The 19,800-nt window shown below is 43.9% G+C and overlaps 1 protein-coding gene across 2 annotated transcripts in view; it reads left to right on the top strand.

Moving 5' to 3' along the window:
• The window catches only part of LOC117969223 (NACHT, LRR and PYD domains-containing protein 12-like), a 243,786-nt gene that overhangs the window by 73,796 nt on the left and 150,190 nt on the right, over positions 1 to 19,800 (top strand). For both annotated transcript variants that reach the window (XM_059026730.1, XM_059026731.1), the window contains one exon: positions 12,895 to 13,071. In XM_059026730.1, the coding sequence (XP_058882713.1) occupies positions 12,895 to 13,071 (177 nt within the window). The remainder of the gene's footprint in view (positions 1 to 12,894; positions 13,072 to 19,800) is intronic.

The raw sequence follows: 19,800 nt of genomic DNA, 5'->3' as shown, positions 1-19,800 counted from the left end.
GTACCTGGTGATACAGCCTCTGTGTCGGTATATAATCACCTGTACCTGGTGATACAGCCTCTGTGTCAGTATATAATCATCTGTACCTGGAGATACAGCCTCTGTGTTAGTATATAAATCACCTGCACCTGGTAATACAGCCTCTGTGTCAGTATATAATCACCTGCACCTGGTAATACAGCCTCTGTGTCGGTATATAATCACCTGCACCTGGTGACACAACCTCTGTGTCAGTATATAATCACCTGTACCTGGTGACAGCCTCTGTGTCGGTATATAATCACCTGCACCTGGTGACAGCCTCTGTGTCAGTATATAATCACCTGTACCTGGTGATACAGCCTCTGTGTCAGTATATAATCACCTGCACCTGGTGACACAGCCTCTGTGTCAGTATATAATCACCTGTACCTGGTGATACAGCCTCTGTCTCAGTATATAATCACCTGCACCTGGTGATACAGCTTCTGTGTCGGTATATAATCACCTGTACCTGGTGATACAGCCTCTGTGTCAGTATATAATCACCTGTACCTGGTGACAGCATCTGTGTTAGTATATAAATCACCTGCACCTGGTGATACAGCCTCTGTGTCGGTATATAATCACCTGTACCTGGTGATACAGCCTCTTTGTCAGTATATAATCACCTGTACCTGGTGACAGCCTCTGTGTCGGTATATAATCACCTGTACCTGGTGACACAGCCTCTGTGTCGGTACATAATCACCTGTACCTGGTGATACAGACTCTTTGTCAGTATATAATCACCTGCACCTGGTGATACAGACTCTGTGTCAGTATATAATCACCTGCACCTGGTGACAGCCTCTGTGTCAGTATATAATCACCTGCACCTGGTGATACAGCCTCTGTGTCGGTATATAATCACCTGTACCTGGTGACACAGCCTCTGTGTCGGTATATAATCACCTGTACCTGGTGATACAGCCTCTTTGTCAGTATATAATCACCTGTACCTGGTGACAGCCTCTGTGTTAGTATATAAATCACCTGTACCTGGTGATACAGCCTCTGTGTCGGTATATAATCACCTGTACCTGGTGACACAGCGTCTGTGTCGGTATATAATCACTTGTACCTGGTGATACAGACTCTTTGTCAGTATATAATCACCTGCACCTGGTGATACAGCCTCTGTGTCAGTATATAATCACCTGCACCTGGTGACAGCCTCTGTGTCAGTATATAATCACCTGCACCTGGTGATACAGCCTCTGTGTCGGTATATAATCACCTGTACCTGGTGACAGCCTCTGTGTCGGTATATAATCACCTGTACCTGGTGACACAGCCTCTGTGTCGGTACATAATCACCTGTACCTGGTGATACAGCCTCTGTGTCAGTATATAATCACCTGCACCTGGTGACAGCCTCTGTGTCAGTATATAATCACCTGCACCTGGTGATACAGCCTCTGTGTCAGTATATAATCACCTGTACCTGGTGACAGCCTCTGTGTCGGTATATAATCACCTGTACCTGGTGACACAGCCTCTGTGTCGGTACATAATCACCTGTACCTGGTGATACAGACTCTTTGTCAGTATATAATCACCTGCACCTGGTGATACAGACTCTGTGTCAGTATATAATCACCTGCACCTGGTGACAGCCTCTGTGTCAGTATATAATCACCTGCACCTGGTGATACAGCCTCTGTGTCGGTATATAATCACCTGTACCTGGTGACACAGCCTCTGTGTCGGTATATAATCACCTGTACCTGGTGATACAGCCTCTTTGTCAGTATATAATCACCTGTACCTGGTGACAGCCTCTGTGTTAGTATATAAATCACCTGTACCTGGTGATACAGCCTCTGTGTCGGTATATAATCACCTGTACCTGGTGACACAGCGTCTGTGTCGGTATATAATCACTTGTACCTGGTGATACAGACTCTTTGTCAGTATATAATCACCTGCACCTGGTGATACAGCCTCTGTGTCAGTATATAATCACCTGCACCTGGTGACAGCCTCTGTGTCAGTATATAATCACCTGCACCTGGTGATACAGCCTCTGTGTCAGTGTATAATCATCTGTACCTGGAGATACAGCCTCTGTGTCGGTATATAATCACCTGTACCTGGTGACAGCCTCTGTATCAGTATATAATCACCTGCACCTGGTGACAGCCTCTGTGTCGGTATATAATCACCTGTATCTGGTGATACAGCCTCTGTGTCAGTATATAATCACCTGTACCTGGTGATACAGCCTCTTTGTCAGTATATAATCACCTGGTGACACAGCCTGCCTCTGTTCCCGCTCGCCTCTCTGTCTCTGTCCTACCTCTCTCTCGCTCTCTCCCCCTCCATCCTCTCTCTGTCCCACCATCCTCTCTCTCTCCCCTTCTTTCTCTTTCCCTACTTTCTGTCTCCTCCTGCTCTCTGTCTCACGACTCCTCTCTGTCCCCCCTCCTCTCTACCCCCTCTCCTCTGTCTCCCCCACATTTCTCTCTCCACCTCCTGTCCCCCCTCTCTCCCCTCCTCTCACTGCCCCTTCCTTTCTCCCTCTCCTCCATCTTCTCTCCCCCTACTTTCTCTTCCCCCCTCCTCTCTCTGTCCCCCCTCCTCTCTCTCTCTCTCCCGCCACCTCTCTCTTCTCCCCCTCTCTGTCTCCCCCCGCCTCTCTCTTGCGGTCCATAGAATTCTGCACTTGTCAGGCTCATCAGGTGCAATTGATTTTACATGTAATATTTATTTTACACACACTGTTTAAAAGTAATATTATTCAAAAGTAATATGATTCTCCTGATCAATTGATTTATCACCAAACTAATCCTAAGTCTTTATGTTATTACTAAAACACCTCAAAAAGCTTTGCAAATGTCCGCGATTTTCTTTGAGTGCTGGATGCGGAAGCAGCCATCTTGGTTGTTTATGTCTGTGGTGTAGGGACGATGCGTTTTTCTCAAATCCGCCTCCAATTTTATTTTGGCTTTTCCTGGGGCTTCTCTCGGCCATTGAAAGCTTTTCTCTGCTTTTTTCGGAGAAAAACAACTAGGGACCTGTGAATGACGCCATTTCGATGATGTGGGACAGGGTCCGACATTGCACCTATCTGTCACCGCTCCTCTCTCTGTCACCCCCTCCTCTCTCTGTCTCCTTTCAGTCCTCTCTCTCTCCTCCCTCCTCTCTTTCTATCTCTCCATCATCTCTCGGTCCCCCCTTTCTCTCTCTCCGCCACTCATGGCAATACAAATAATTGTGTTGCCAAAGCACATACATAGCATAAACAACTAAAATATATAAAGACAGAGAAACATATTTTAATACTAAACAGTAACCCTCCCTCCCTCTATAGTATTATTATTGTTTATTTTAGCAGAGACTAGGGTGTGTGAACTACGCATCAGCTGCAGAGTCACTTACAATAACGTCTCACCCGAAAGACGGAGCACAAGGAGGTTAAGTAACTTGCTCAGGGTAACACAGTGAGTTGAGGTGGGATTTGAACCGGGGACCTTCTGGTTACAAGCCCTTTTCTTTAACCACTGGACCACACAGCCTCCTATAGTAAACAGTACCCCTCCTCCCTCTCCCTCCCTATATATTAAACAGTATCCCCCTACTTCCCTTATATTAAACAGTACTAAGGCTGAGTTGATGTATCGATGCATCGTATCGTTTGACAGCTATCAATAGTCAAGCCTGTGCATTGTTTTTGTGTAAAGGGTTTAAGCAAAGAAAAGCTTTTATTTTTTATTCAGTTTGGAATCAGACATTATTTTTTGCAATAAGTGCAGAGCTTCTGTGCTCCCCTCAGATGTGACTCACTGAATCTGCATGCGATTGAGCTCACCTCCTCCCCCCTGCCCCGCCCCCTGTGAGTGTTTACTGATGGGATTGGATCTGTGCAGGAGTTAAGAGCGTGTGCTAGAATTACAAACACTGTATCGACCGAGCTCCAATGCCTTTCGATGCTTGACAATTGTTTTCTAAAGTAAGACGGCAAGAAAGAAAAGTAAAGAAAGTAACGTTTGGGATACTCCGCTAATTTGCGTGACCATTTAGAGATGCAGAGGTCGCGCTAGCCTTTAAAAATGTGCATTTATAAAAAGCATACCATCTCAAAATCTGCGTTTTCAACCAGAAAATCTGCATTTTTACATATTGTATCAACATAGTTACATTATTTTTCAGTGTAACTATTTCAGATTAGCGAAGTTAATGTGGAACCATTTTTACACATTTCATTGCATAAAACTACTTTGTAATCTAAACAAAATTATTGGATAGGGATGAAAAGGGGAAATGTTGTCTTTTTTACATTTTAGAAACGCACTGCTGTTGTTGTTTGTGTTTTATTAAAATGTCCTGCATAATTTTTCTCTTGATTGATTGTTACTCTGACTGGTTATGGATTTAAACTACTTTTTTTTTGACACCCAACTGGTACAAATCAACATGAATGAGGTAAAAAAAATATACAATTAGAATTACTACTGTATATGCATAAACTGATGTAATCAATTTAACATGTATAATAGTTTTTTAAGCGTTACTAGCAATGTTACACAGTAATCCACAGCTACACATGTATTACTGCGTTTATTTTTTTTCACTCTTTCATAGCATCGATGAATCGACGCATCTGCTTTTTTTGAGAACGATATATCGATAGTGAAAAATTAGGCATCGCCTCAGCCTTAAACAGTACCCCCCTCCCTCCCTCTCTCTATATTAAACAGTATCCCCCTCCCTCCCTCTATATTAAACAGTACCCCCTCCCTCCCTCTATATTAAACAGTACCCCCTCCCTCCCTCTATATTAAACAGTACACCCCTCCCTCTCTATATTAAACAGTACCCCCCTCCCTCCCTCCCTCCATATTAAACAATACCCCCCTTCCTCCCTCTATATTAAACAGTACCCCCCCTCTCTCTATATTAAACAGTAACCCCCTCCCTCCCTCTATATTAAACAGTACCCCCCCTCCCTCTATATTAAACAGTACCCCCTCCCTCCCTCTATATTAAACAGTACCCCCTCCCTCCATCTCTCTCTCTTTTCCCTCTCTAGTGTGACGTGTTCACTGTCCGGTCACCATGTCTTGACCAGCCAGTATGGCTGTGTGTTTGTCTTCTTTTTTGTCTACCCTTTACACTCCTATCTGTCTCCTCCCTCTATCTGTTGCCCCCTCCTCACTCTGTCTCCTCCCTCCTCTCTCCACCTCTCTCCCCCTCCTCTCTATGTCTCCTCTCTCTCCCCTCCTCTCTCTCCACAAAAGGATTGGTTGTATAATAGTCTTAAAGTCCAAGTGTTAAATCAGGACAAAGAAAACAATGCAGAATCAATATGGGTCAGAATAATGGACAAAAATTAAAAGGGCATAATAATAGGAGCATGCCATAGACCACCAAATTCAGACGCTGAGCAAAATAAGCTGTTATACAATGACATTAGAAATGCGTGTAGCAAAGGAGAAGCCATACTAATGGGGGATTTCAACTTCCCCATATAAAATGGGAGAACCCGGTGGGGAGCACGATGGACGAAATTGAAATGGTGGAAATGACAAATGACTGCTTCCTAACACAATTTGTCAAGGCACCGACTAGAGGGGAGGCATGCCTTGATTTAGTCTTTTCAAATAACAAAGACAGAATAACTAAAACAGAGGTCAGAGAGCCATTGGCAAACTCAGACCACAACATGGTCTCATTTGAAGTGTTTTTTAAAACCCCAAAAGTAATGACTAAAGCTTAGGTTTACAATTTTAGAAAAGCAAACTATGAAGGTATGAAACAGAGACTAACAGAAGTAGATTGGAGTAAAATAGAGAAAACATCCACAGAAAAAGGATGGGTGTTTTTTAAAAATGTAGTACTAGAGGCGCAAAACAATTACATCCCAAAAGTAGACAAATTTAAATCTAAAACAAAATGGCCAAAATGGTTTAATAGATCAATTAAAAAAAATATTCAGCAAAAAGGCACAGAACGTTTAAAAGGGACCAAAAATAAAGTACACAGAAAGAGTACTTGGAACTGCAAACACAAGTCAAAAAGGAAAGAGAGATATAGAAATCAACATTGCTAAGTGGGTTAAAACCAATTCCCAAAATTATAACAGCAAGAGAACATTCAAAAAGGAGGTTAAATGTCTAAGAGACACAAATGAAAAAATCATAGACGAAGAAAAAAACATAGCAAATATATTTAATTATTACTTTTCACAGGTTTTTACAAAGGAGGACACAGACAACATGCCCCACATGTCGACCTGTTCCTATCCAGTTTTAAATAATTTTAGCATAACAGAGGCAGAAATGTTAAAGGGACTAAGAGCTCTTAAAATAAACAAATCCCCTGGGCCGAATGAGATCCTCCCAATAGTACTCAAAGAAATGAAAGAAGTTATTTACAAACCGCTAACCAAGATCATGCAACAGTCTCTTGACACAGGGGTTGTACCGACAGACTGGAAAATAGCAAACGTAATACCGATCCACAAAAAGGGAGACAAAACCAAACCAGGTAACTACAGACCAATAAGCCTGACTTCTATTATATGTAAACTTATGGAAACTATTATAAGATCTAAAATGGAAAATTACCTATATGGTAACAATATCCTGGGAGACAGTCAGCATGGTTTTAGAAAAGGGAGATCGTGTCTAACTAAACTGCTTGATTTTTTTGAGGATGCAACATCGACAATGGATAATTGCAAAGCTTACGACATGGTTTATTTAGATTTCCAGAAAGCTTTTGACAAAGTCCCGCATAAAAGAGTAATTCTCAAACTGAACACAGTAGGGATTCAAGGAAATGCATGCACATGGATTAGGGAGTGGTTAGCATGTAGAACAGAAAGTACTGATTAGAGGAGAAACCTCACAATGGAGCGATGTAACCAGTGGTGTACCACAGGGATCAGTATTAGGTCCTCTGCTATTCCTAATCTACATTAATGATTTAGATTCTGGTATAGTAAGCAAACTTGTTAAATTTGCAGACGACACAAAAATAGGAGGAGTGGCAAACACTGTTGCAGCAGCAAAGGTCATTCAAAATGATCTAGACACCATTCAAAACTGGGCAGACACATGGCAAATTACATTTAATAGAGAAAAGTGTAAGGTACTGCACGCAGGCAATAAGAATGTGCATTATAAATATCATTTGGGAGATACTGAAATTGTAGAAGGAATCTATGAAAAAGACTTAGGAGCTTATGTTGACTCGGAAATGTCTTCATCTAGACAATGTGGGGAAGCTATAAAAAGGCCAACAAGATGCTTGGATATATTGTGAGATGTCTTGAATTTAAATCAAGGGAAGTAATCTTAAACCTTTACAATGCATTAGTAAGACCTCACCTAGAATATTGTGTTCATTTCTGGTCACCTTGTTGCAAAAAGGATATTGCTGCTCTAGAAAGAGTGCAAAGAAGAGTGACCAGAATTATCCCGGGTTTAAAAGGCATGTCGTATGCAGACAGGCTAAAGGAATTGAATCTATTCAGTCTTGAACAAAGAAGACTACGCGGTGATCTGATTGAAGCATTCAAAATCCTAAAAGGTTTAGATAATGTCAACCCAGGGGGCTTTTTTGACCTGAAAAAAGAAACAAGGACCAGGGGTCACAAATGGAGATTAGATAAAAGGGCATTCAGAACAGAAAATAGGAGGCACTTTTTTACACAGAGAATTGTGAGGGTCTGGAACCAACTCCCCAGTAATGTTGTTGAAGCTGACACCCTGGGATCCTTCAAGAAGCTGCTTGATGAGATTCTGGGATCAATAAGCTACTAATAACCAAACGAGCAAGATGGGCCGAATGGCCTCCTCTCGTTTGTAAACTTTCTTATGTTCTTATAACTTGGTCAAAGCGTTTGAGCCAGACCGTGATTGATGGCTTTAGGTTGTACACCCATTTCTTTATTGCATGAATAGCTCTGCTGGTTTTTTGTCTCAGTGCGCAGACGGCTGGGTTAAAGCTCCCTGATGCACTGATCATTAGTCCCAGGTAGGTGTAATTTGTTGTGTGCTCTAATGCTTTGCCAGTGAGGGTGAAATGGTATTTATTTCCGTGTATCCTGGCTATTTTTTGGAAAATCATAATTTTTGTTTTGTTCATGTTTCTGTTTAAGGCCATGTTTCACAATACTGTTCCAGCAGGTTCAAGCTCTGTGGGAGATAACAGAGCCAGATCATCAGCACAGAGCAAGCATTTCATTTGAATGTCATCCAGAGTTACTGCAGAGGATTGCTCCAGCACTGTAGTCAACTCATCTCATAAAGAAAGTTGGGCTCAGGTTACACCCTTGTCTCACTTCCCTGTCCTGTGTGAAAAAAATCCTTTTGTTCTTAATTTTCACACTACTTTTATTTTCTGAGTACATTGATTTAATAATATTGAACACCTTGCCCCCTATGCCACTTTGGAGGAGTTTGAAGACGAGACCAGGGTGCCAGATTGAATCAAACGCTTTTCCTTTGCTGGTCTGATTGACATGCTTGTTAATAATGGCCTGCAGGGTGTAAATGTGGTCTGTAGTAGGGCTGGGACAATATAAAAACGGTCCCATTAATGAACTGATAGATGTGTGTGTTTTTTTTTCAACCATCGATGGTTATTCCAACGATTCAATGCATTGAAGCAATGTCCCAGCCCTAGTCTATAGTACGGTGCTTTGGTAAGAAGCCTATCTGGCTTTTACTCAGCTGTGTTCTGTAGTTCAGTATTTGGGTGTTAATAATACTGCAGAATACGTTCCCTAAGTTACTGTTTACGCAGAGACCCTTATAATTATTCAGGTCTGATCTGTCTCAAATTTTATAAATTGGTGTAATGAGCCCTTTGTTCCAGATCTCTGGGAAGCAGCCTGTACTCAGAATGATGTTAGAGTTTCACCAGGGCCTCTTTCAGATGGGTGGGAAGCAGCTTGTGCTCAGAATGATGTTAGAGTTTCACCAGGGCCTCTTTCAGATGGGCGGGAAGCAGCCTGTGCTCAGAATGATGTTAGAGTTTCACCAAGGCCTCTTTCAGATGGGTGGGAAGCAGCCTGTGCTCAGAATGATGTTAGAGTTTCACCAAGGCCTCTTTCAGATGGGTGGGAAGCAGTCTGTGCTCAGAATGATGTTAGAGTTTCACCAGGGCCTCTTTCAGATGGGTGGGAAGCAGCCTGTGCTCAGAATGATGTTAGAGTTTCACCAGGGCCTCTTTCAGGTGGGTGGGAAGCAGCCTGTGCTCAGAATGATGTTAAAGAGTTTCACCGGGGCCTCTTGCAGATGGTTGTTGCTGTATTTTAACATCTCATTGCTGATGCTGTCGAGGCCACAGGCTTTCCAGTGAGAGGGACTTTGTCTGTCACCTCATGATGTGTGTATATAAAGCAAATATATTTGTAATCTTAATTTTATTAAAACGATTAGATTAAAATGGGCATCTAATTTCCTTTCTGTCTGTCTAAAATTGACACCAGCTCGCACCGTCTTTGTTTTCTAAAGTTACTGCACAACCAGCATGCAAGTGAAGTAATGAAAGCACGTCAGTCAGTAGTGGTGGCAAATTTGAAGGAGACGGGTTATTACCAGATAAATTGCAGTGATCATTTGTTCCTGTATTATGCCGTGTTTCCAATAAATATAATTTACAATGTCTTTGACGATCTCATTCAAGCAATCCACAGTGGCAATGGCGGTGTGATTTGCCACTAGAAACACTACTTTCAATGCTACCCTTGTGTTTTTGTCGTTAATCTCCAACACGGATGCTACTTGGAAGCAGTTTATTTTATTCAAGGCAGAATGTGGAGTAGCATTGTTAATATGTTTTGTTGTTTTTGTATCTTATTGAGACTCTGCATTATTTGCAGAAGCCTTTGGCTGTGTCTTCTGGATCAGCAATCAGCCACCCTAAAAAATAAGACTTTACTGAGCTATTTACTTTCATTGTATAAAGATGTGCTCTATTAATTAAATTACTTATCTTCAAATACAATGGAAACTGAAACATTTCAGCATGAATAAAAAGGCTTTGTATTTTTTATTTGAAAATAAGCCATTTATAAGGGAATTACTCTTAATCATAATACATTAATTACAGTATTTATAAATACAGTTTTTTTTTTATTGACTGTTAACAAGTAGATGTCTTATATATTACATATTTCCTTTTTAAGGGTCAGTTAATGTAACTTGAATATTATTATTATATTTAGGGTTGCTGTTTTTCCGTGTTTTTCCCCCAATGTTTTCTTTCCCTTTAAGAATTCGATTGATCCCTGCTAGTCATTTAGTACTAGCAGTAAAATTGGTTTAATTTAAGTGTTTTGGTGCGTGCAGAATGAAGAAACTGCATGCAACCGAGGGTGCAACATTTTAATAAGCAATTTAATCTAGAATTTAAAACAGAATAAATGCAGGACACACTTTATTACAATCGCTATTGGTAATTGTATAAGCATGAATAAAGACGAGTCACTTATTAAAATGTTGCGCTCTCGTTTTAGCGTTCTTCATTCTGCATTTAATGAGAAAGTAAAGACTTGGACGATTTCAAAGCACATTTAAAACCTGGTAAATTAAAGTGATTTTACTATTATTACAATATGCATTTTATATGACGGTCTGGTCTCACTAACGTCTTCTAACAACAGTGCTTTGAATCTGCTCATAATATATCTGCTGACATGTATTGAAACGAAGTTCAGTTTGTTTAAAGGCATTTTTACGATATGTAATAAATAACGTGTGTGTGTGTTACTCCGATTCTGATTAGATGTGTTATTAATCATGTTGTGTCAATCATGGCAGAGATTTCATGTTTAAAAAAAAAAAAAACAGCGTTTTACTAAAATCGCCCAAAAACCGACAACCCGCTTAGCATCATTTCTCTGTAAAGTGTAATTAAAAACAGCAACATTTTGTGAATAAAACGCCCGTTTGGCAGCACTGCAGCTGACATCCGACAAGCCAGACGGAAGGCTCTCGTGGGCCGGATTTGACCCGCGACACGCCAGTTGAAGAACACTGGCCTTTATGCAGTGACCTGGAAAAATATCCTTCCAATAACTGAACTGTATTTTATATTTTATTTGACCTCTGAAAACAAATAGAAAACGTTTGCTTTTTCAATTTCAAATACAGTAACACACTTCCTCTGTCTGGCTTCTTACCGTCTGCTTGATAAGCATTATGGAAGCATTCAATATCTTTGGCTTCAGTCTCTAACTCGAGTTCCCCCGGCGCTGCGCAGGTTGCTAGGATACGGTGTGCCTGGCGTCCCATGCAGCAGTGTCATCTGAGGTGAATGAACTCGATGGTTTAACGGTGTGACACGGTGTGACAGGGTTCACCGAGAGGGTGACGTCAGGCCAGAAGGCAGGAACTAAAACAGACCCGGTAACTGCGGTGCAAAGCGCTGCGGCGCCGTCTATTCAAACACAAAATGAACACACTGCTCACAGAGCAAATAACAAGGTTAAACAAAATCACCAACACTAAACCCCAGGTCAGGCTGGGCAATCGCCTGCACTCACCCAATAGTTTACTTTCAGTTTCGTTTCTTTTCTTTTGAGTTTCTCCTCTTAACACCCACCTACTCTCCACCTCGAGCAGGGAAAACTGCAGGGTTTTTATACAGGTGACCGTCTCCCGATTAGCAACAATTAAACAATGAATTAACTCAGGAGATGGTCACCTTCTGCACAAGGTTTTTAATGTGGATGGGGCTTCCCATCCACGCTGTAAAACAATAACAAAAGAAAACGCACAGCTTTCATCATCATATTTATAAATACATATAAATAAATCATAATACAAAATACAAATGCACAGGGGCAGGGTAATTACTGTAGTGGACATTACTGTGTGGACAGAAGCTCTCGTTCAAGCAACCCTGAATAATTGACATGTGCAAATTTAAACTGGTGCCCAAACTGAAAAACACAGAATCCAAGTCACTCCCCCCAAATGTGAACATTTATTCATCCAAAACTGTAACTCATATTGAGTAAATATGGTATTTTATATTTTCAAACACCATTATAACTTTATTTTAATTGTTTTGTAAACTTCCCACTGCAGCAGCAATAATATACAGTAAATTAAATATCAATTCCAATATAGTCAAATCTTTATCCTTTATTCTCAATGGTTCTTAAAAATCCACTCCTTCATATATAATGTGTAAATGTTTATAACAAACATGATTGATTAAGAACTTCCTTTATAAAAGTTTCCCATCGTAGAAGCATTGCAAAGTGTAATAAAGCACAGTGAAAGCATGGTAAAAGCACAGACAAAGTATGTTCAAGCATATGAAAAGCATGGCAAACCAGGTTAACCTGTGGTAAATGCAAAGTATAACCATGAGCAAAGCATAGCATGCAAATACTGTGGTAAACCTTTCTAAGGGTTATGATGCGAGTCATTGTAGAAGAAAGCTGACCCGCGTGTCGTTCTCCTCCAGCGATAAGGTGGCAGTATTTGAATGATAGAAGCAAGTCTTGATTCCTGCAGTCTTTTGAAATCAAGTCTGTTATTTTTAAGTTGCACTTTGATGGCTGGCTCTCCTCCCCTCTCTTCTACTCCTAAACTTGATTATTCTCCCCCTCCCCCTCTTTCTCTATCCCCACCCCTCTCTGTCTCCCCCTTTCTCTCCCTCTTCCTCTCCTCTCTTTCTCAATCCCTGCCCCCTCTCTCCCCCTTTCTGAACTTGTCTCTCATAATCTTCTTTCCTCTCCCCTCCACTCTTCTTCCCACCTCCCTCTTTCAGTTGCCTTTCTCCCCCTCCCTTCCTCTCAGAGTCATTCTCCCCCTCCCCCTTTCTTCCCTCTCACAATGAGTTGTCCCTCCTCTCCCTCCTCTCACGCTGTGTTGATCTTCTCCTCTTGTCTCCTGATCTCTGCAGGCTGGCGAGTTCTGGTCTCACATTTGAATGTTGTGAGGATCTCGCCTCTGCTCTCCGTACAAACCACTCAAACCTGACAGAGCTGGATCTGAGCAGCAATGACAAGCTGGGTGATTCAGGAATGAGACTGCTGTGTGCTGCACTGAAGGATCCAAACTGTAAATTACAGACACTGAAGTAAGTAAACACTCTGGGTGTTTGTGTGAATATTATATCACTGACACAGACAGATCACATCTTATCTCCTCCTCTCTCATCTCTACCCCCTCTTTGTTTCATCAGTTTAATAGAACATCTTGTTTTTGTTGTTTTTCTAATAACACTTCACTAAGACCTGGGGCCGTGTTCCTGAAAGTCTTCTTAAGAAGAAATTGTCCTTTTATTGTTTTCCAGCACCCCCTTGTAAATGAGGCCTCGGTCTGAAAGGGTAAATCTCCTGGTTAAATAATTAATAAAATAATAAAACAGACAAAACCTAATGATGTTCTTAAGAAGATATTGAGGATCTTCCTCAGATCCTTCAAGTGCAATTCTTCACAATATCTTCAATTACTTCTTCAGAACCTCTTTAACCCTTTGCAGTCCATTTATTAATTGCGCGTCAGGCACGCCAGGTCTAATTAATTTTCACACGCGCAGTTAATTTTAGACGCGCTGTTTAAAAGTATTTTTTTTCACAGTCAAACGGGTTTAAATGGCCCTGCACATCAACAAAGCACTCACTAGGCATCTCCAGCCCCGCCCCACCCTTTCGTTTGCTATAGCGTTCACCTATGTAAGAAATAAATAATAATAATAATAATAATAGTCGTACATACCGATCGATCATCTCCGGATCACTCGTTTTATCACCAAACTCCTTAATAATGCGATCCAAGTCATTCTTTTATTACTATAACATCTCAAAAAAGCTCTTCAAATGTCCGTGTTTTCTGTGCGCTGACTTGTTTACTTCAGACCGCCCCCGTTATCTGATACCTGATACCATGTATGACTAATCATGAGATACGCCTTTTTTTTTTTTTTCGACTTGTCTCGGCTCCTGTCGCTCCCACTTGGCAATTGAATGGTTTTCTTGGCACCCGTTTATTGCGTTGCTATAATGATGTCGGACCCAGTCCGACAAAGGACCTGTGAGGAATAATTGCAATGTCGGACCCAGTCCGACAATGGACCGCAAAGGGTTAATGTCATCTTAAGAAAACAGTTCTTGAAATTTTAATGCCCCTCCTTTCTCTCTCCCCCTCCTCTCTCTCCCTCTCTCTCCCCCTCCTTTCTCTCTCCCCTCCTCTCTTCCCCCTCCTTTCTCTCTCCTCTCCCCCTCTCTCCCCCTCCTGTCTCTCTCCCCCTCCTGTCTCTCTCCCCTCCTTTCTCTCTCGCCCTCCTGTCTCCCTCCCCTCCTCTCTCCCCCTCCTTTCTCTCTCCCCTCCTCTTTCTCCCCTCCTTTCTCTCTCCCCTCCTCTCCCCTCCTGTCTCTCTTCCCTCCTCTCTCTACCCCTCCTTTCTCTCTCCCCCTCCTTTCTCTCTACCCCTCTTTTTTCTCTTCCCTCCTCTCTCCCCCTCCTTTCTCTCTCCCCTCCTCTCTCCCCTCTCCTTCTCTCTCCACCTCCTTTCTCTCCCCTCCTCTCTCTCCCCCTCCTCTCTTTCCCCCTCTCTCCCACTCCTTTCTCTCTCCCCTCCTCTCTCTCCCCTCCTCTCTCTCCCCTGCTCTCTCTCCCCTGCTCTCTCTCCCCTCCTTTCTCTCTCCCCTCCTCTCTCTTCCCCTCCTTTCTCTCTCCCGTCCTCTCTCTCCTCCACCTTTCTCTCTGTCCCCCTCCTGTCTCTCCCCTCCTCTCTCTCCCCCTCCTTTCTCACTCCCCTCCTCTCTCTCCCCTCCTCTATCTCCCCCTCCTGTCTCTCCCCTCCTCTCTCCCCCCCTTTCTCTCCCCTCATCTCACTCACCCTCCTTTCTCTCTCCCCTCCTCTCTCTCCCCCTCCTCTCTCCCCCTCCTTTCTCTCTCCCCTCCTCTCTCCCCTTCCTGTCTCTCTTCCCTCCTCTCTCCCCCTCCTTTCTCTCCCCCTCCTCTCTCTCCACCTCCTTTCTCCCCCCTCCTCTCTCTCCCCTCCTCTCTTTCCCCCTCCTCTCTTTCCCCCTCTCTCCCACTCCTTTCTCTCTCCCCTCCTCTCTCTCCCCTCCTCTCTCTCCCCCTCCTTTCTCTTCCCTCCTCTCTCCCCCTCCTTTCTCTCCCCTCCTCTCTCTCCCCCTCCTCTCTTTCCCCCTCTCTCCCACTCCTTTGTTTCTCCCCTCCTCTCTCACCCCTCCTCTCTCTCCTTCTCCTTTCTCTCTCCCCTCCTCTCTCTCCCCCTCCTTTCTCTCGCCCCTCCTCTCTCTCCCCCTCCTTTGTCTCTCCCCCTCCTTTGTCTCTCCCCTCCTTTCTCTCTCCCCTCCTTTCTCTCTCCCCTCCTTTGTCTCTCCCCTCCTTTCTCTCTCCCCTCCTCTTCCCCCTCCTTTCAAAAATTTCAAAATCAAATTCAAAAAATGCTTTATTGGCATGACAAAATGGAATTGAGTTTTGCCAAAGTAATTCAGCAATGAACATTATCACAAAACAACCCAGACAATACAATACAACAACAACCCTCCCATTTCCCTCCCTCCCTCTCTCCCTCTCTCCCTACCTCCCTCTCTGTATTTACAGTGGACATGGGTGCGCATGAGTGCCTGGTCCCCGTGCTCCCGGGTGTCTACACCAGGGTCTGTCTCACTGTCTCTCTGTTTCTCTGGCTGTGGCAGGCAGCTACATACTGGGTAGCTAGCTTTGCTGTCTGCTGCTCCTCTCCTAACAGAACTGGCAGTTTTTCTAAGTCAGAGAGCAGCTGGAATGTTGTGGCCTGATTGGCCAGTTTGGGGAAGTACGTGTCCCTGGTTTGCTTATACTGGGGACAGTGTAACAGGAAGTGCATTTCTGTCTCTACCTCTCCCAGATCACAGTGACAGCACAGCCTTTTTTCTTTGGCAATCCAGGTTTTTTTGTGCCGGCCAGTTTCGATGGCCAGGCTGTGGTCACTGAGTCTGTACTTGGTCAGGATCTGTCTATGTTTTGTGTTTTTGAGCCTGATCAGATATTCTGCCAGGGTAAATTCTTTTTTTAGGGCCAGATAGCATTGTAATTTATTGTGTGATTCAATTTCGTTATTCCAATGTACTTTATAATTGTTTTCCAGATTTAGATTAATTTGTTTCATTTTTTGTGCAGGGAGTTTTTTGTTGGTGGTGTTCTGAAGCTCGCTGGTGTTAATTTGGCTGAATTGGCTGAGCTTCAGTACCATTCTACTGAGGGGATTCCCTTGTGGGGGCTGTGTGCAGCTCCGCAGTGCAGTGTGGTGGTAGGACTGCGGATCAGCCTGCTGTAGATGGACCCAGTAGTTGAGCGCTCGTTTCTGTATGGAGTGGAGTAAGGGGAACCGGCCCATTTCAGCCCGGCAAGCGATATTGGCTGCACTCCTGTGAACCTGCAGGAGGTGTTTACAAAATTCCAAATGGAAAATTTCTATGGGGCTTTGATCCCATTTTTTATAATCAGGGTTCATAAGGGGACCCCAGACTTCACTACCATACAGAAGGATTGGCTTTATTATGCTGTCGAAAATTTTTAGCCAAATTTTTATTGGTGGTTTAATTTTGTATAGCCGATTCTTTATTGCATAAAAAGCTCTGCGCGCTTTATCTCTTAATACATTTATAGCCAGGTTGAAGTTCCCAGACGCACTGATTTTTAGACCCAGGTAATTGTAGCTGGTGCTGTGCTCCAGGGTGTTGTTTCCCAGGGTGAAGTGGTACCTGTTTCCCTGAGATCTGGCTTTCTTCTGGAATATCATGACTCTGGTCTTGTTCATGTTTACTGCCAGGGCCCATTTCTGACAGTACTGCTCTAGCAGTGCCAGGTTCTGCTGCAGCCCCTGCTCTGTGTGACAGCAGGACCAGGTCATCTGCATAGAGCAGGAATTTGATTTCTTTGTCGTGTAGAGTGATGCCAGGGGCTGCAGACTGCTCCAGCACCGTAGCCAACTCGTTAATGTAGATGTTGAACAGTGTTGGGCTCAGACTGCAGCCCTGTCTCACTCCATGCCCTTGGGTGAAAAACCCTGTTCTTTGGTTTCCAATTTTCACACCACACTTATTCTCTGTATACATTGACTTAATGAGGTGTGGCGGAGTGTCCCGCCCCTATTTATTATTATTTGTATTTTTGTTTGCGGCGCAGTTAAAAGCGCTGCGTCTTTTGTTATTATTTATAATTTAAAACCCTGTGAGGATGCATGACTGATCAGCTACTGATTATTTAACTAGCTGACAGTCATGCATCCTTACCAAACGCGTGCAGACTGTGGCCGAGGGGTAATAAGATAATTAACAGCTAGTTAACCCCTCGGCCAGAGTATAAGAACCTGCAGCTGTCCGTGCTGCAGGGTTGGGTGTACAGGAGATAGAGAGGAGACAGAAATAACAATTGCTAAAACGTGTTGGATTAGCCAGCACGACACTTACTTGTTTGTCTGTCTGATTCGTTTGGCCCTCGTGCCCTTTTGTTTTGTTGTTTTTGTTCAAATCATTTGTTTTGTTTATTAATAAAATCAGCTGAGTGCCGTAGCATTATTATTATTATTATTATTATTATTATTATTTATTTCTTAGCAGACGCCCTTATCCAAGGCGACTTACAATTGTTACAAGATATCACATTATTTTTACATACAATTACCCATTTATACAGTTGGGTTTTTACTGGAGCAATCTAGGTAAAGTACCTTGCTCAAGGGTACAACAGCAGTGTCCCCGACCGGGGATTGAACCCATGACCCTCTGGTCAACAGTCCAGAGCCCTAACCACTACTCCACACTGCTGCCCCTTCAGCTTCACTCGCCCATCCATTGTTTTGGTTTCTGTACTTCCTGGTCCGTGACGTCACCACACCTCACCATCAGGTCATAAATTTTACCCCCTACACCGCTTTCAAGAATTCTAAGGAATAGACTTGGATGCCAAATTGAGTCGAATGCTTTTTTAAAATCTATAAAACAAGTAAAGATTTTCCCTTTATTTTTTTGGTGTACATGTTTGTTTATTAGGGTGTGTAGGGTGTAAACATGGTCAGAGGTGCGGTAATTTGGTAAAAATCTAATCTGACTCTTACTCAAGACATTGTGTTCGGTAAGGAAGGCCAGTATCCATGCATTAATGATACTGCAGAACACCTTCCCCAGATTACTGCTCACACAGATGCCTCGGTAATTATTGGGGTCGAATTCGTCTCCACTTTTGTGAATTGGTGTTATTAGCCCTTGGTTCCAGATGTCAGGGAAACAGCCCGCAGCCAGGACGAGGTTGAATAATTTGAGCAGGGCCTCCTGCATCCTGGGGCTGCTGTGTTTCAGCATCTCGTTTATGATGCTGTCAGGCCCGCAGGCTTTCCTGGGCTTGAGGGCTTGGAGCTTTTCTTTTAGCTCTGGTCCTGTTATTGGGAAGTCCAGTGGGTTTTGATTGTCCTTGATTTTGGTTTCCAATTCGTTTAGTTTTTTTAATATTGAATTTTGGTCCAGATTTAGTTCGTTTTTGTCCAATTCTTGGTAGTTCCCTGTATCCATTGGGACAGTGTGTGGACACGTCCGCACGACTCCATGTTTCATGGAGGATTATTACCTCCATGTTATTTATACTATTTACAAAGTCTGGGTCTGTGCTCTTCATTCCAAAGGTTGAGGAGCACAGACCCTGGATATTCCAGCTACTTATTCTGAATGATGCCGTTTTATTAACAAAAAATCTGTGGTTTATAGTAGTAAAGAAATAAGAAGTGACTAAGTTTTACTTATTCATATTTAAATTTGGTTATGTATGCCTACTATACTAATTAGTTTTGATTTATATATTTATACTGTATTATTGTTATTTTCTTTAATTTTGTGGCATACATTATCTAATTAGCTTAGTGCAGTTAAGGTTTAAGAGATGTCTTATCTCGTTCAGCTCCGTGCTGGCGGGGTTTCCTGGTTGACAAGACACGGCTGCAGCATAGCTGTGCTGCGGGGGCTGGGGGGAATGCAGGGGGCGTGGGGGTCCCTGGTGTCGCTCCTGCTGACTTGCAGCTCTGTGGTGGGGGCGTGGCCTGGGGGGCTGGAGGGAATGCGGGGGGCGTGGGGGTCCCTGGCGTCGCTCCTGCTGACTTGCAGCTCTGTGGTGGGGGCGTGGCCTGGGGGGCTGGAGGGAATGCGGGGGGTGTGGGGGTCCCTGGCGTCGCTCCTGCTGACTTGCAGCTCTGTGGTGGGGGCGTGGCCTGGGGGGCTGGAGGGAATGCGGGGAACGCGGGGGTCCCTGGCGTTGCTCCTGCTGACTGGCAGCTCTGTGGTGGGGGCGTGGCCTGGGGGGCTGGAGGGAATGCGGGGGGCGTGGGGGTCCCTGGCGTCGCTCCTGCTGACTGGCAGCTCTGGTGGGTGCATGGCCTGGGGGGTTGGAGGATCCTAGGAGCTCGGGGGCGGCTGGGCGTGCTCCTGGTCTCGGTGTAGGGTGGGCTGGTGAGCTCTCGGCCCAGGGTGATGTCCTTGAGGAATTTAGCAAAAAGCTTCATGCCCTCCCTGTTGAGGTGCACCTGGTCGTACATGTGGTGGGGCCTGATGTGGTGGTGGTGTGCCAGGTGCATGCTGGATAGTAGGGTGCAGCCCCGGGACACTTCTGTGTTGATGCTGTGGATGATGTGGAAGGGCATGTCCGCTCGGGGCAGCAGGGTAGACACGATGATTTTGGCGCTGGGGTATTCTCTGGCTGCTGTTTCTGCCACCTGCTGCAGGGATTTGGCCACATCTCCTCTGTCTGCGCGCAGGTTGTTGGTGCCGGTGTGGATCACGATGTATTTCGGGCTCTGTCTGTT

Source organism: Acipenser ruthenus, chromosome 7, assembly GCF_902713425.1.
Source record: "Acipenser ruthenus chromosome 7, fAciRut3.2 maternal haplotype, whole genome shotgun sequence".
Taxonomy (NCBI): Eukaryota; Metazoa; Chordata; class Actinopteri; order Acipenseriformes; family Acipenseridae; genus Acipenser; species Acipenser ruthenus.
The sequence above is the reverse complement of the archived record's forward strand: the minus strand, read 5'-3'. Positions and strand labels throughout refer to the sequence as shown.